The sequence below is a fragment of the Sinohyriopsis cumingii genome, chromosome 1 (genome assembly GCF_028554795.1).
Source record: "Sinohyriopsis cumingii isolate HCF-2022 chromosome 1, ASM2855479v2, whole genome shotgun sequence".
Taxonomy (NCBI): domain Eukaryota; kingdom Metazoa; phylum Mollusca; class Bivalvia; order Unionida; family Unionidae; genus Sinohyriopsis; species Sinohyriopsis cumingii.
In genome coordinates this window covers 43020835-43036662 of record NC_142961.1, presented here as the reverse complement: position 1 = coordinate 43036662, position 15828 = coordinate 43020835, and the positions used below count along the sequence as shown (strand labels likewise).

Sequence of the window (15828 nt, the reverse complement as noted above, 5' to 3'; positions counted from 1 at the left end):
AAGGTTTCTCTAGCTTTTTGTCAACTTTTTGCCCCCTCGTCCATATATGATAGTACATCAGCATCACTGGCAAATACTGAAAACCCTACAGGAAAGGAAGTTTTGTGTCACAGTCATTTTTTATGTTTGGCACTTTTTGTCACAGATCAAGATGTGAAAATGTTGTTTCTATATTTAGCACAGGTGGCCATGTGTTATGGTGGAATGGTATCATTGGTATAAATCTGAAAGGATTCAAGCCAGAACATGTCCTTTGTAAATTGTTAAAATTTTGGCCAGCAGCTTCTTTTTAAAAGGTGTTAAAGTTCTAGTTACAGCAGTCATATTTAATGCAGGATTGATACCATTGGTATAGCCTTCAATGCCTATCATGCCACAATGCTCTCTGTACAATTATGTCATTTTTCAGTTCAATGTTTTTTTAGAAACTGTTTAATTTATTTTCTGCTTTCAGCAATGTTGGCCATATCTGAAGGTGAAGTATCATTATTTGTAAAAAAAATCTTACATACCTTAATACCAGAATGCTTCTGTCAAATTCTACTGTGCAGTTTGTGAGAAAAGTCCTTTAAAGTATTTTTTTTCAATTTATTTTCAGTAATGGCAGCTATATTTGACAGTGTATTGGGATCATCTGTACAAAGCTTAAAGATCTTTATACCAGAAAAAATTTCTGTAAAGTTTGGTCAAATTCTATTGAGCAGATGTTGAGAAGACATCATTTATCTTCCTATTTATTCTTATAAATGGTGGCCGTATTTGATTACTGACTGACATCTGTATAAATTTGAAATCCATTGATGAGAGGATACATTCTGTCAAATTAAACCAAATTTCTGCTAAGCATTTTTGTGAGCAAGTCATTTAAAGGTTTTTCAATTTTCAGTAATAATAACCATATTTGATAGCAGATCAGCATCATTTGCAGAAACCTGAACGACCTCTATGTGATGATGCTTTCTGTCAAATTTGTGAGAAGTCATTTAAAGGTTGTAGCTAATGATCAATCAACATTTAACAAATGTGAAAGACCTTGATGCCAGAACATTCTATATAAGATTAATATAGTCAAGCAGTTTTTGAAAATGGATGGACTACAAACAATGGATACAGAACCAAACCTTAAGCTCTAGCATTTGGCCTTACAGCATTTTTTAAATGAGGAGAATAATGATCAAGAACACCATTATATATTAGGTACATAATAATCTAGCTCTGTGAGACTCTAACCTTAACCTAACTGTGTAAATGAGCTTATCTCGATTGTTTGATTTATTAGTAAAGTTTTGAAAAATGTTCTTTTTTTCAGGCCAGTTTTGATAAATTGTTTGTGTTCTACAAATAGTTTTAATTTTGCTGTATAAAATGTTGGATGATAGTTAACTCAGCCATCTATAGCTGATGACCTCATTTATACACCAACTGCATTCATCTGGAAGGCTAATGCTTACCCTCCCTTGTTGGTGCTGGGATGCCTGCCATGATCTTTTCAATCTGATTGAGTGTAGATGAACCAGGGAATAGTGGCTTTCCTAAGAGCATTTCTCCCAATATACAGCCTAAACTCCACATATCTACACCCTTTGTGTACCTGTAATATAAGAATAAAGTCTCTTTAAGTTTATATTATCAGTATACAGTACTACCCTAGTTCTATGACTTGACAAATAGCCGCAGTTCATGACTAAAATGCATTTAAGACATCTGTGAAAAAATCAAATGCCCAGTTATTTAAAGATGGCAAATAATTTTGGACTTTCTAAAATTTTTACCAATTTAGAGCAAAGATAATATTAATTCAAGAAACATATCTATGTATCATGAGGTTTGATTAACATCAGCACAACACTGGCTATATGATGCTGAGCTGATCAAAGTTAGGTTCTAAAAATGTATAAATAATAAAATTGCAACAACAAAAATTAAGGAATATGAAGAAATCCAAAAAACATAAACATGTAGTACAAGATCAAAGATAAAAGATAAAGATGTTACAATTCCATAAAAGGTATATAAAATATATGATAAAAGACCAATTTTCCAATGGCAAAAACTTTAAATTCTAAACATGGAGTTTGCTCAGCATTTTATATTTCTTCCTGAATCCAAATCAGTCTAGTCAAAACATCACTAACCGTCATGGAACTTGGAGAACAAATGATAGGATGAACATAAAATGGACAGCAACGTGAAATATTAGGTAAAAAGGTATTGATAAAAAAAATCAAATGTTCACACCTCTATTTATGTCTCTATTTATGTAAATACAAAACAGCAAATCCTTGATGTTATAGGGTTTAACGCCATTTTTCAGCACAAGATAGGCTATACATGGCGGCCAGTAAACTTTGGTGGAGGAAGAGCCCGGGAAAACCTCAGAAAGAACCACCGACCCACGAGAAGCTACCGGCAAGCTTTCTCACATATCCACATTGGCCAAGCCAGAGACTCGAACCTACGCAGACAGAGGTGAGATGGCAGTGATCCGTGACAGAGAGCACTTTAGACCACTTGGCCACTCGGGGCCCCTTGACCAATTCTACTACAGCCATCACCAACTGATAACAATCCTTCCCCATTAGCCTTGCACGGAAAACCCACACAAGCCCTAATGATGAATTCTTTCCTATGCCACCATCCTATACATGCCTCTCTAACTATCCAGAATGGTAGGATTAAAATGAGTCTGAAATACTGGATTAAGTACCATGCAAAAACCTACTTATGGTGCTGATGACAAAAAAATCAACTTACATTCAAGTGATGTGCAGATTAACAGACCTGGTTTCTGGTTGGTCCTTTCTTTCTTGTTTTTTGGGTGTGATCACATAACCAATTTCGATTTCTTACTATATTACATTAACAAAATTCTGCCCCCCCCCCCCCCCATTTTCTGACACCAAAAATGGCTTAAAATTCGGCTCAACATTTCCCATTTGATTGATTCCTTCATTGATAATATTATGCAATGCCTTATGACATAATACCTACTGCAACATAACAATTCAATACCCTCTCTACATGTCAAATTTTCTTGTACATATTTCAATCTTTATTAGGTTACTAAAATGGTCAATTAATGATTGAATATCAATTGACATGGTTTTCTAAATCCAATTACTTGATCATAAATTCTAACATATTTTCAGCCCTAGAACTGACCTGTGTGAAGCTAGAAGAATTTCTGGAGCTCTGTACCATCTTGTAGCTACATACTCTGTGAGATTGGGATCTCCTGTCTCAGCATCCACACCTATCTGTGTCAATGATCTGGCAAGGCCAAAGTCACAAACCTTCACTACACATTCACTGTCTAATAAAATATTGGAGGGCTGAAAAAATAAAGTTCAGAATATCACCTGGCATACTGTATGTCATGTTAAATCCCAGCATGCACTTGAAAAACTAACCTTTCAATGGTCTGTCTCTCCCTTTTCCCAAACATAAAAGACCATAAACATTATTTCCACATATTTGTGATATCTAAGATTTTATTTTGTTTAGCTAATTTAGGAGACCCATAATGATGTTTCAAGATATATCATCAAAAGAAAGCAACTTCTGACCCAAATAAAAAAAATGTAAATGAAGGCAAAGTAACATAATGTCTGTGTTGATAATGATGGACGATATGTGGGACTGATATCAACTGTTCATGTTCTTTCTTTTACAGGTCCTGTTAACTTTCCAACTTGGAAGTCAGGGACTGAGTTTGAAATTTTTAAATTCCATACATGGTTTGAAGGTGGAAGTCCCCTCCACTTTTCTAATGAACTGATGGACTGATGTATAGATGGACTGACATATTTGATACAGAGATAGTGAGATAGATAGAAACAGAAATAGAAGTGGTGAGGCAATCAAAATAAATGATGACTGGTTGGGAAAGTCACATGCCTTTTGGGACAAAATCTTGATGGAAAGGTAAAATACATGAATAGCAGCTACCAATTAACATAGTTTTTCACTGTTTTGTACAACTCAGGCACTAACAACATGGCAGGCAATGAACTCTTTACCATTATAGAATGCATGCTACTTGACTGTTACCAACCATTTGAAAATGACAAAGTTTATGACAATGTGAAGATTATCTCCAGCAAATTAAAACTGACATGACTGGTAATGATAAACCATTTATTGGTCTTTAATAGTCAACCACTTGCCAACAATAACAGCGTGGTATGTAAACTGACATCAAGGAGCACCAAAGTTGATCACTGTCCAGTGTAACCGTGCTGTTTTAATTTAAATTTGCTTTCTACAATAAAAATAGCAGTTGCTGTTGTTGTTTTTTTTAAACGTGCAATTAAAGGCTGTTCATTTAAACCTATGATGACATGCTTTGATGTTATATAGTTAGACCCATCAGATCCCTCTACTCAGGGTCTCTGGACTAGATTGGCATTATAACATGCATGTCCCTTACTTAAGGACTGTACCAAAGGGAAAATAAAAACTCAATTAAAATTACCAAAAAGGACAGAGATATACTTTTGAATTTATAACCCCATTTATAGGCTCCAGGAGGTGAGTGGGATAGAGGAAAGACTAGGATTATACTGAAAGGCATAAAACTTACAGCCAATCTACATGACAATGGAAAGTTACTTACCGAGTCTGAAAGCTGTTATCATGCACAGATATAAAGTGTTTGCAGTTACAATGATCTCAAAAGCATGCTATTTCGTGCACATGCACAATGTGTGTATTAATGTACATGTGCACAGAAGTGTGTGCATGTGTCTGCAAAACCTACCCTCTGTACTATGTCACCTGCCAAGTTTAGCCACTTTATCATGAAAGGTACAAATGTTTTTAAGTTTATAAAAAAATATGTTGGACATCATGTATATTCTAGACATACACACGCATAAATAGACTCAAAGATGAAATGAATATAGCTTTTTATCATAAAAAAGCAGATAAGCAAAACAAGAACTAAATATATGACATGAATATTTCATGATTTCTTGTTAAATACAAGAAATGCATAATATATTTTTGGGGATTCAAAGTAAGACACAAGATTATGAAATACGACACTGGCCAGGGTCATTAATACCTTTTGGTCTCTGTGTATGACATTTCCAGAGTGTAGATATTTGGTAGCTTTGAACAGCTGGTACATAATGTACCTTTTATGGACATCTTTTAGGATATTTCCCCGCTTTATCACATTATGCAAGTCAGTCTCTGAAATCAATGAAATCAAATCAATTTCAAATTGAATTCAATTCTGATTTTTAAAGTGTACAAGAACAAGCTTCTGTTGCATACAGTTTACCACAATTATTACTGGTGGCATTAAATCAAAGTCAATAAGAAGACTGAAAGTTAAGCATTTAACTATGTATCAATTATTTACTAATGGCATGAGAATTCCTATCCAAATTTATTGTTCAACACAATTCTGTGTTGGCATCATATCAGACATAAAAAGTGTAATTAAGACTTATTTAATTCTTAATTGAAGTGTCATGGGTGGTTGCTATCAATTGCTCCAAGGTGTTAACATTCCAAGTACAAAGCACCTTAAGATAAAACAAGTCTCCAGCTTTCTGCTCAGTCTAAATGATAGTAAGAAGAAAGCAACAATGACATTTATCTTTTAGGATCTACAATGATGAGAAACTAATCAACAGCTTAGAAACTTGAAATTACGTTTCTACTAAAATTAGAGTAATTTACTGAGCATTCTGTAGGTGAACATTTTCCAAGAAAAAGAAGTCTTTGTCAGCTTTATCTGTAAATTGACCAGATGCACTGCATAATGTGCTGTACATTCAATTCTCATCGACTTCAGTTTTGTACAGATGCTGTATTTTGATATAAAAATCATCTATACTTCAAGAACAAAACTGACAGGAAGAAAGTCCTATTAAGCAGAGATCTAGAAAATGATCACTTGTTACATGTGTTTTTACACCATTTCAAGCAAGAAAATTTTCAAACTGAGAAGTGACTATTTAAAATTTTTTATAACAAGTTCAAATGGAAAGGTGCTTAAATCAGAATAAAAATCATAACTAATAATATATGTCAAAGACTCTGAAAAACACAAAACACTTATCCCCAATGTAATATCTTTCATAACATGAAAATGTATCTAATGTGAGTTAAATTGTTCTCTAAATCAGTAATTTATTACTCACTTTAAAAATGATAGATATTATCAGATGAAAATTAAATTTAAGAATTAGTCAATATTTAAAATGTTACAGTTCCATTAAGCAAAGCAAACAATCACAGAAGATAGGATTTTTTATATACATACCCATAAACTCAAAGACTAGATAAATATCTTTGTCATTTTCTGCTTTGATTACATTATGCAGCTTGATAATATTTGGATGGTCCCCGAATTCCTGCAGGAACATGATTTCACGAAATGTCCGCTGAAATAATGAATATAAATAATACAATTCTTGCAACTGCTTATTACTGCATATTTCACCAATCCCCTTACACCACCCCAACCCCAACAAACCTCCAGACAGTGACCCAATCATCATAATGTTAAATACTTCAAATATATAAAACTTTTTCCAGATGTGACTATTTAAGATATAGAGTTTGGTCAAAAATGGATGTTGCTACTATAAATTAAATTTTTACATCTGACCTATGACTCCTTTCCATGGACCACATGCAGGGGTGGGAGGCAAGATAATGACACCCCACTTGCAGATGGTTACCCAAGGACAAGGGCAATATAACCACAAGGATTTGTGAATTTCTACCCAAAAGTTTATAAGCAAACATCGTAAAGGACAGATGGATGGATTGGCAGGATATCACAATATCCAACACTAAAGTGCAGGAATAATAATAATAATAATAATAATAATAATAATAATAATAATAATAATAATAAAAATAATAAACTTGAGCAATAGCAATGCATCACCATAGCAAATCTCCACAGTTTGTATTGTGTATTCTAACCCAACCCACTCCAATACCCTCACAACTGTACTTGACACTTTACCATGACAGTAAGCTTGGTGTCATAATGCAAACTCTGTCACATATATGATGTGTCTACCTGCTATGGCTACAATTAAGTGATGTCATAACAGACAGACAGACAGTACCACTATATTCCCAAATAAATTGCGGACAATATTCTGAGTAAAATGTACGACAATATCCCTAGCAAAATGTGGACAATATCCATAGTGAAGTGTGGACAAGATCCCACAATAAAGTGTGGGGACACTACAAATTTTTTAGTAATGCAATAAATTTACTAATTAGTACTAACATATAAATTTCAAGGGTTCTGAAAAACACTATAAAATCTCATTAGTTAACAGTACCATGAATATATAGCAATTCTTTTATAATAAGCCCATTCTAGATGAAAAGTTTATAAATTCATCCCATACATTTTACGAAATGTTCAAACTTTATTCAGTATAGCTTTTTCCAAATATAACCCAACATCCCATTTCTAAAGAATTAATAGGCTGACCACCTACCCAAGTGTATCAAGGGAGACTACCAAACAGTGACATACTTCAAAATAACCAACTACAGAACACACATCATGGATTTCAGATTAATGTGGATGTGGACACAAAGGGCACGGGAATGAGGAGAACTGGATGTCCATTAGATCTGCTGGGCATCCACTCAATATTGTGGTACTCAATCAAGTATTATAATGCTGTTGCAGTGGGTTCCATGGCACCCCTCACTGACTTTAATGCTGTAGTCCACACACACAGCAAACAGATGTGAATATTGACACCCTGATACACAAACATGACCACAGCAGTGTCAATTTCACATCTGTACCTGTACATACCAAAGTTAATTGCTTGTGGCATTTATTAATAGCCTAGTTCAGGCATATATATATGATAAACACACAAAACATAATAAACAAGAGTCCCTTGAAGGGACTAAAACTCTACTCTCTGAAAATAATATCCAGTGACTGAATAAAAGACCACTTCTTATTTATAAATGCTTAGTGTTTAAACCATCTCTGATATTCTTGTGTGATTAAATGTTTTAATTAGCCACTTTCTTTCCAGCCATGCTTGCTGTAAGATCTGCCCTATTTTTCACAAAGTAAATACCATTAGATGATGTTTAGCGAAAACTCCAAGCCAATTAAAGGGGTCAAGCTAAGACTTGAATTTTCGGGAGAAGTGACTTCTCAATTTGGACAGAACAGGGAGAAGTGAGAGCTCAACAGCGAGAAGTGGATGTGAAGCAAGAAATGCAATATATATATATATATATATATATATATATATATATATATATATATATATATATATATATGTGTGTGTGTTTGTGCATGTGTTCTCTTATTTGAATTAGGCCCTATATTTCCTAGCATTCATATTTGCATTTAACATTGGATTTAAGCAAAGAGAATAACAGAAACTACACTGTAACAAATTTTAACTGAGTAACCATATTATATTACTGTAATTTCAAGTTAGTAAAAATGTTTAATCAACTACCCTTAACACATTAACCAATAGAGGTTTTTGCTGTTTTCGCCTGAAATTCAAGTGGGAAACACATTTTGAAAGCTATTTCTGAATAGATCCAAAAACACCAAATCCCAGGTGATCTTTCAATAACATACTGCCTAGTTGTGTTAGAAGCATCATTTTTCATTGGTTATTTGGCTCATGCATGAGCAGACGGGTAAAAGTTGGAGTACTTTTTTTCTTTTTTTTCTTTTGCTAAACGGAGCCATTATTTTTGTAACAAGACCACTCTTTATTCCAAATGCCCATCTTATCCTACTTTTCGCAAAGGTTTCACAAAATTGAATCCCGATCATGAGCCAATTTTGGGTAGAACAAACTCTGCTCCAAAAAATGAGTTTTTTCCCTCTGTATTTTGTAGTGCAACAAAGAAATTCCATTTTATTTGGTATCATTGTACAGCTACATCTGTCTACCTTTCTATAATACCACCCACTTTAGTGTATTGTGCATGACCATGACGCTACAGAGCTCGGTAGTAGGCTACTACCTCCTGCCACGTTAACTCATCGCTAGGAGTTAATGTGTTAATCAAATTTTTTAAATACTTTTATTTATTTATACTTTCTAAAAGTTCACAATAATGGCACTTTCAAAGATTTCTAACATATTTGAAACAGCACGAATATTTTAAAGTAAGCTGCTGAATTAAGGTGTTTCTTGTTGTCACAGAACAAGTCACTAACAAACTGCCTAGCCAAATATGGGACAGATATTATGTACATAGTGACATGTTTCTTACTGTCACAGAACAAGTCACTAATAAACTACCTAGCCATACACCTCTACCTTGATAACTTGTGTACAATGGGGTCCAAAAACACAGACTGCGCTGTAAGCAATAGTGTTAATTACCAAGAAAGCTATTTAAAAAAAGTGATGTCATCCCTGCTAGACAGTGAGAAAACCATGCATGTGTGGGAAACTGCAATGTTTAATTAATAAATCCTTGTTTTATAATAGTGTCGTGAATAATTATCATAAAGTACCTTTTCTAACAAAGTTGTTTGCTATTCTGTATAAATTACACTTATTTTCCAGATGTGCATTATCGGAAGGATCGTTCACATTACTCCAACTGCTTTCAACACCATCACATGTACTCAGAAACATGTGTATTACTGCTTTTTGTTGTTGTTGATTAGTCTGATTCCCTGAGAGATATGCAATAGAAGATTCTGAAGCAAGGAGTCTAGGAAGCAGGGAACCAGACTAAATGTTGATATACTACCAAACAAGATTCCTTTTTCAAAAACTAGTGAAATTTACTTCTTGGGACAATTGTTCACACCAAAACTCAATCTTTTTATTGTTCAGTTAGTAAAATATTGATGCCACAATTTCACTGCAAGTAATAGTGAAACTTCTTATCATTCTTGAGGATATCTCTGAGTGCCAATTCAGTAGTTCTCTAAAACTTGTTTCTACCCTGACTGTAAAACAATGCTCTCTATTTAACAAATTACTCATTCTGCTTGGTTGCCTTGCTATCTTTGATCACATTTATGATTCAGCTGGTTAATTAAAGATAGTTTAATTATATTACATATATAATTAAATTTATAACAGTGTTTGATGGATGAAAAAAAATGAGTTCACCCAACATATGACCAGGGCTGCTAGTTCTAAAGCATGTAGGATTTGAATGCCTTTTCTGTTATTCCACCTCTTTTATTTGAAAAAATAGACACAATTAATGTGACAAAAGAGGTCGGTTTTCAATTCAGAGCACAATACAATAAATGCTTCTCCAAGTCAGATATTAAAACATGGTCGGCACTTAATTAGGTTCTCAGAGAAAGCCCGCGGACATAGTTGTTATGGTAGATTGGCATAGTTTACGTTTAAATACAAGAGGACACATTGCATTTATGATGATTGCACTTAAAAGGAACTAAGAACTAAAACACAAATTTCACTTAATAAAACATTATCTGATTCATATTTATTAAAGTACTGACTCCACTAGGCATAAGTGACACTTTAATTGATCGAAATTTCATTGAATATTGTTATTTACGGTATAAAGAAAATCATTGTCATTTGGAAAGAAAATGTAACAAATTGCATTGCTTCTTTTAAAACTTTATAATTTTATGTCAGTTACAATTTCCAATTCATATCTACCATTTTTGACAATAAGGCATGCGATATATAAAAGTTTCAGTTACAAATTTTGATCACGATTTTCTTCAAATTCAAGTAAATTGGGATCAGTTTTGGGGTATTTTCTAGTAAAAAGCATTGGATTTAGGCCTTACCCAATGTTATAAGTCAGTTCATGAGTTATCAGGGCGCAAGTTATCGGGGGATTGGTATAATGAAAAGTTTCAATTTGTCACAGATTCAACCACTAATGAGCTACCTAGCTAAATATGAGAAAAGAGATTATGTACAAAATGACATGTTTCTTATTGTTACAGAACCAGTCATTAATATACTACCTAGCCAAATACAGGAGAGATATTATGTACATAGTGACATGTTTCCAGTTGTCAGGGATGGTGGTGGCTTTGAAAAAGTTGTCCCCACAGAACCAACCAATAATGAACTATCAAGTTAAATATGGGAAAAGAGAGATTAACGTACATAGTGACAATCATTGAATCTAGTTGTTACATAGCCATCCACTAATAAACTAATTACCCAGAAACCATCCTACTTTCTCAAGCTATGCAAATACAAATTATTGTTCTTACCTGTGCATCTGTCTGGTTACGAAAGGCATCAAATATTTTCTTGACAGCCACAACTTCCCCTGTCCTTCGATCAACGGCTTTCCAGACAATGCCATATGCCTAAAACAACAACCAATATTTACTGCAAAAATGCAAGAGAATGGTAAACAGATGTTTTTGTGTGGGAAATAACAGTACAATTGTATTGATTTCCATTTTTTTGGTCAAATATTTATTTCAGGATCCAAAAATTTCAAGATCAGATGATAGCTTTGCTTAATATTACACGAAATGCAAAGAAGGAACTTGAATATGAAACTGTTGGCTTTAAAACTGTACCTTTTAACCGTTTGATGTGTCATTAGCAAATCATTATCCTTTTTAGGCTATCTTTCTAGGTATATGATGTTTTAAAATGGTGAAGAACAGTTCAAAAAAACATTTAACAGAGCTACATGACTTGAAAAATCTGACAGCCCAGACCCACCATTCTGGTAGCCCCTGGGCTCAGGGCACATGATACATCAACTCATGCATTTGAAGATTATTTTTTGAGGATTTGTGAGATTAAAACTCATGTTGCTCAAGTGCAAATTAACTTTTCAGGCCATCTGTCATTTTTAAATCATCCCCCATTCATTGGAGGTGTTAACTCAGCCCTTCCAGTGCATAGTCAAATTCAAAAGCATCACTCAAATTTCAATTCAGAAGATATATTTTATAATAGATAACATCAAACAAGCATGTACATGTTCCATGCTTTCTAACTGCTACATTATTACACTGATCATTTGATGAAAATTATGCAAAAATTGATGAGGTGACAGCATGGGTCACATCAAAACTAATGAGGCTTCAGCTTTATAGTATAACCCTTGCAATCGCCCCAACACAAGATGTCAGTCAGTATTTATTGAGTGAAAACTCTATAATGGCTATTTTGCAGGACCATTCAGTTAAAAGAATATACAAAATACTCTTAAAATGTCTGACCATTTCATGTAGAACAGTGCTTGTTCAGCAATAACCGCATCATAAGCTTCAAAATGAGTCTTTTCATAATATCCTCTGAAATATTGTTTCATCAGTTGACAAACATGGACCAACATCATCATCACAGTACCAAAAAAAATCTAAATTTATAAATTATTGAGTTTTCCCAATGAAGTAAATTGTTTGGTAAGTGAGAGTATTGTGCAACCATTGCACTATGCCAGAAAAGGTCATTTTATGAGGACAGATGCAAGGTTCAATGTAGCTATGGGTTTCAGAGCAGTTTTCTATGTTGTAAAATAAGGCTACAATAGTTTTATGAAGAAATTATCATTTGTTATCACACGCTTTGGATGATATTGAATAAAAGAGGACTGATATCAATAATGTCAATAATATATCAATAATCAATAATTTTGTAGCTTTAAAATTCTGGTTTCAAACATCCATCAAGATGAAATTTCAAGTTAAATGACAAATGGAAATATATTTTTGAAAGAAAACACATTATATAATCAATTGTAAGTTGATTCTAACTGCAAAGACCCATATCTACTGTCACATAATGCACTGGCAGATATGAACTTAATCAGTTTGTTAGAAGTAATCAGTAGGTCAAATAATACAAACCATAACCTGTTAGATATTAAGCAATTACAGATCAGTGTCTACGTAGTTTTGCAGTTGGAACTGACATATAAAAAGTATATATGTACCAATGTATGAAACAGTATACCTTTAACTATATATTGGTTCACAGTAACCAATTAAATAATGCTAAGTGCTTTTGTCAGTCCCACCACATTTTTGCAAATTAACTTTATACAACCATTGTTCACAAACAAATTGTTTTCAAAATATTTACTTAGTTTTAAATGTGTTTTTGTGTCAGATTTGTTTTGAAGGTTACAAAATACATTGGTGAATACAGAGCTCTTTATAAGATTTTTATAATGGAAGAACAGGGTATAATTTCTCCCAAAACAAAGAGTCCATGATCAGATACTGAAGTTCATGGAAGCAAGGACTCTTACTAAAGAAAATAATAGTAGATGCATATAACAGATATGTACATAACCCATCCCATGCAGCCAAGTTTCTGTACCACACTGTATGTACTCCGCAGTTTTCATAAAAAATGATTTCATTTAATTTGAGTGTCTTTTATTTCTGCAAAAGATTACATGCATCTCTAAACAAAACCATTGGATTCTCTCACTTTTTCTCTCAAACAATTTTCAGCTGTGTGATATGTTACATTTTCAACATGTGATATTACAGTATTTCTAAACAGTATGTGATGATATCACAGTTACAGCAAACTAAACAGTATGTGATATCACAGATACAAGAAACTTAATTGTGCTCATGCAACCTAAGTTTTTGCAAAAATGAACAATCAAAGCAAAGTCACTGCATCAATCCTATACTTTGTGATAACAGCTTAAATCAGACAATGATATTGTGTTGTTTAGGGTTTTTGTTGGGGTGGGAGTATAGTTATTTTTCAGTGCATGATAGACTATAGTGATGGCCTGTATAACTGGTGAAGCCTAAAGAACATGGGGAAACCCCAGTAAGAACTACCTACCCATGGGAAGCTACTGGCAAGTTTTCGCACATAACCGCATTGGATAAGCTCAGTCTTGATCACATGCAGACAGATGTGTGATGGCAGTGGTCAATAAATGTGAGCACTTTTGACCAATTGCCATCCGGGGCCATTGAACCATTGTGCATAATGTCATATTAGAATAAACAGATAAAAAATAACCTGTGATAGATTAATTTTATGCCCATTCTAAGACATCATATGCAGGTGAGTCATGAGTGACTGGAACACAATGTTGACACTGCTAGGGGTTGGGGAGTTCTTATTGAACTCGAACTGTAATCAGCAAAACGTTTCTCAATATAACAAGCATAACAGCCATTAAAATGTTTTGCAAATGGTCTTTTAATCTTAAGGAGTAAATACATGCAATGAATAAAATAGGTCTCACACAATTATTGAATTTTCATCAAAATTAACTTCCTATTCCTGTCTATTTTCTCAAATCTATGCATGTAACTGAGACTGCTATTATTCTGGGTGCTTACTAACTTCGTTCCTGGTGTCAATTTTTTGTTTGTTCTGTCTCTTCTTTTCTTTTCTTTTTTACATGCAGTCTGATAAAATCATGCTGAAGCATATGTATCCCAACTGGATATGAGGCATCAGAGGGATAATATAGACCTATAATCTGGCATTTTTGGTCAAGCACAAACACATCAAACCCTGATCTGGGTCAAACATGGCTTTCAAAATCGAATTCTAACATCAGTAAAACCGACATAAGAAAACCACTGGCACAAAATATTTAATGAACTTACCCCCTTTCCTAGTCGTTTCTTTATTTCATATTTTTTGGTTATATGTGGTTCAACCTCAGAGGTATTCATCTTGTGTTATAGCATTTGACAGATCTAACGGCAGACATTGAACCTCATTTTACACGTACTACGCTATGAAAAGTAGTTTGCTGACGCGCACCTGATTTTGAAGTCCTAATATTTTAACTCCAAATGTCCCTTTTCTCTCAGTTTAGCCAAACATAAAGAATATAAATAAATTTATCGAAAAATAATTATCATAATTGATTAAAATACATATGAGTGTATAAATAAAAGGTTAGAACTATTTATTGATAAAAATTTGTGACATCATCAAAACCAGGGTATTTATGTGCAGTTTCCTAGGAGAAAACGCTTCTAGTGTGAAAGGTCAAAGGCAAACTATTCCCAAGCTAGCGCTTCGAAAGATATAGAGCGCCAAATATTATCGGACTCCTCAGACTATATCTACGAAGGTAATGGTAGTAATTACACCGGTGACAGTACTTACTGTTGGGTCTATTATACATATGAGTGTGTATTGCTCATGCATTTCGCAAGCATGTTTTAAATGCTGCAAACGACCGTGGAGTAGAATTCTTGAAAAAGTTGATTTACCTGCACAAAATAATAATAATAATAATAATAATAATAAAAATAATAATAATAATAATAAAAAGAAGAAGATAATAATAATAATAATAATAATAAGAAGAAGAAGAAGAAGAAGAAGAAGAAGAAAATAATAATAATAATAATAATAATTATTATTATTATTATTATTATTGTTGTTGTTGTTTTTGTTCATGTTGTGCAAATATAAGCTAAAAATTGGGAGTACGTATTTTCAGCACAGAAACATGATATCTGAAAATAAGTTACATACAAAAGTATAAGATCTTTTGAAGGCGATCAATGGGCCGCAATCATCAGGAACAGCTGTGTCAAAAACGGCGTTTTTACCCCCCCCCCCCCCTTTGTTGTTGTTCAAAGTGGCTATTTTTATTTTGCTTTATATGCCACAGCCTTCTATCACACGTGATTGTAAAAGCCATCTGTTTATGTGTAGTCCAAGGATTATAATCAGTGACTGTCGTGGGTGATAGAAGTATGCGACTTATGTCAGTATTTACTACCAACACAACTGCCATCTCCATACTACTACCATTGTTTATTTAGAAAATGATGTTCTTCGTAAAGTTTTCAGGCTTATATTATTGATTGTAACTATACTAACAAATATTGCTCTACTGAGACGGAAATATAAT

The 15828-nt window shown here is 33.5% G+C and overlaps 1 protein-coding gene across 3 annotated transcripts in view; it reads right to left on the bottom strand.

Moving 5' to 3' along the window:
• LOC149806787 (extracellular signal-regulated kinase 2-like) overlaps nucleotides 1-14672 on the bottom strand; it is a 63154-nt gene extending 48482 nt beyond the window's left edge. For all 3 annotated transcript variants that reach the window (XM_089957650.1, XM_089957659.1, XM_089957669.1), the window contains exons 1-6: nucleotides 14561-14672; nucleotides 11216-11314; nucleotides 6278-6398; nucleotides 5066-5196; nucleotides 3163-3332; nucleotides 1452-1591 (exon numbers count right to left, since the gene is read on the bottom strand). In XM_089957650.1, coding sequence (XP_089813776.1) covers nucleotides 1452-1591; nucleotides 3163-3332; nucleotides 5066-5196; nucleotides 6278-6398; nucleotides 11216-11314; nucleotides 14561-14629 — 730 coding nt within the window. In that variant the 5' untranslated portion in view covers nucleotides 14630-14672. The remainder of the gene's footprint in view (nucleotides 1-1451; nucleotides 1592-3162; nucleotides 3333-5065; nucleotides 5197-6277; nucleotides 6399-11215; nucleotides 11315-14560) is intronic.
• Between the last annotated feature and the right edge of the window lie 1156 nt (nucleotides 14673-15828).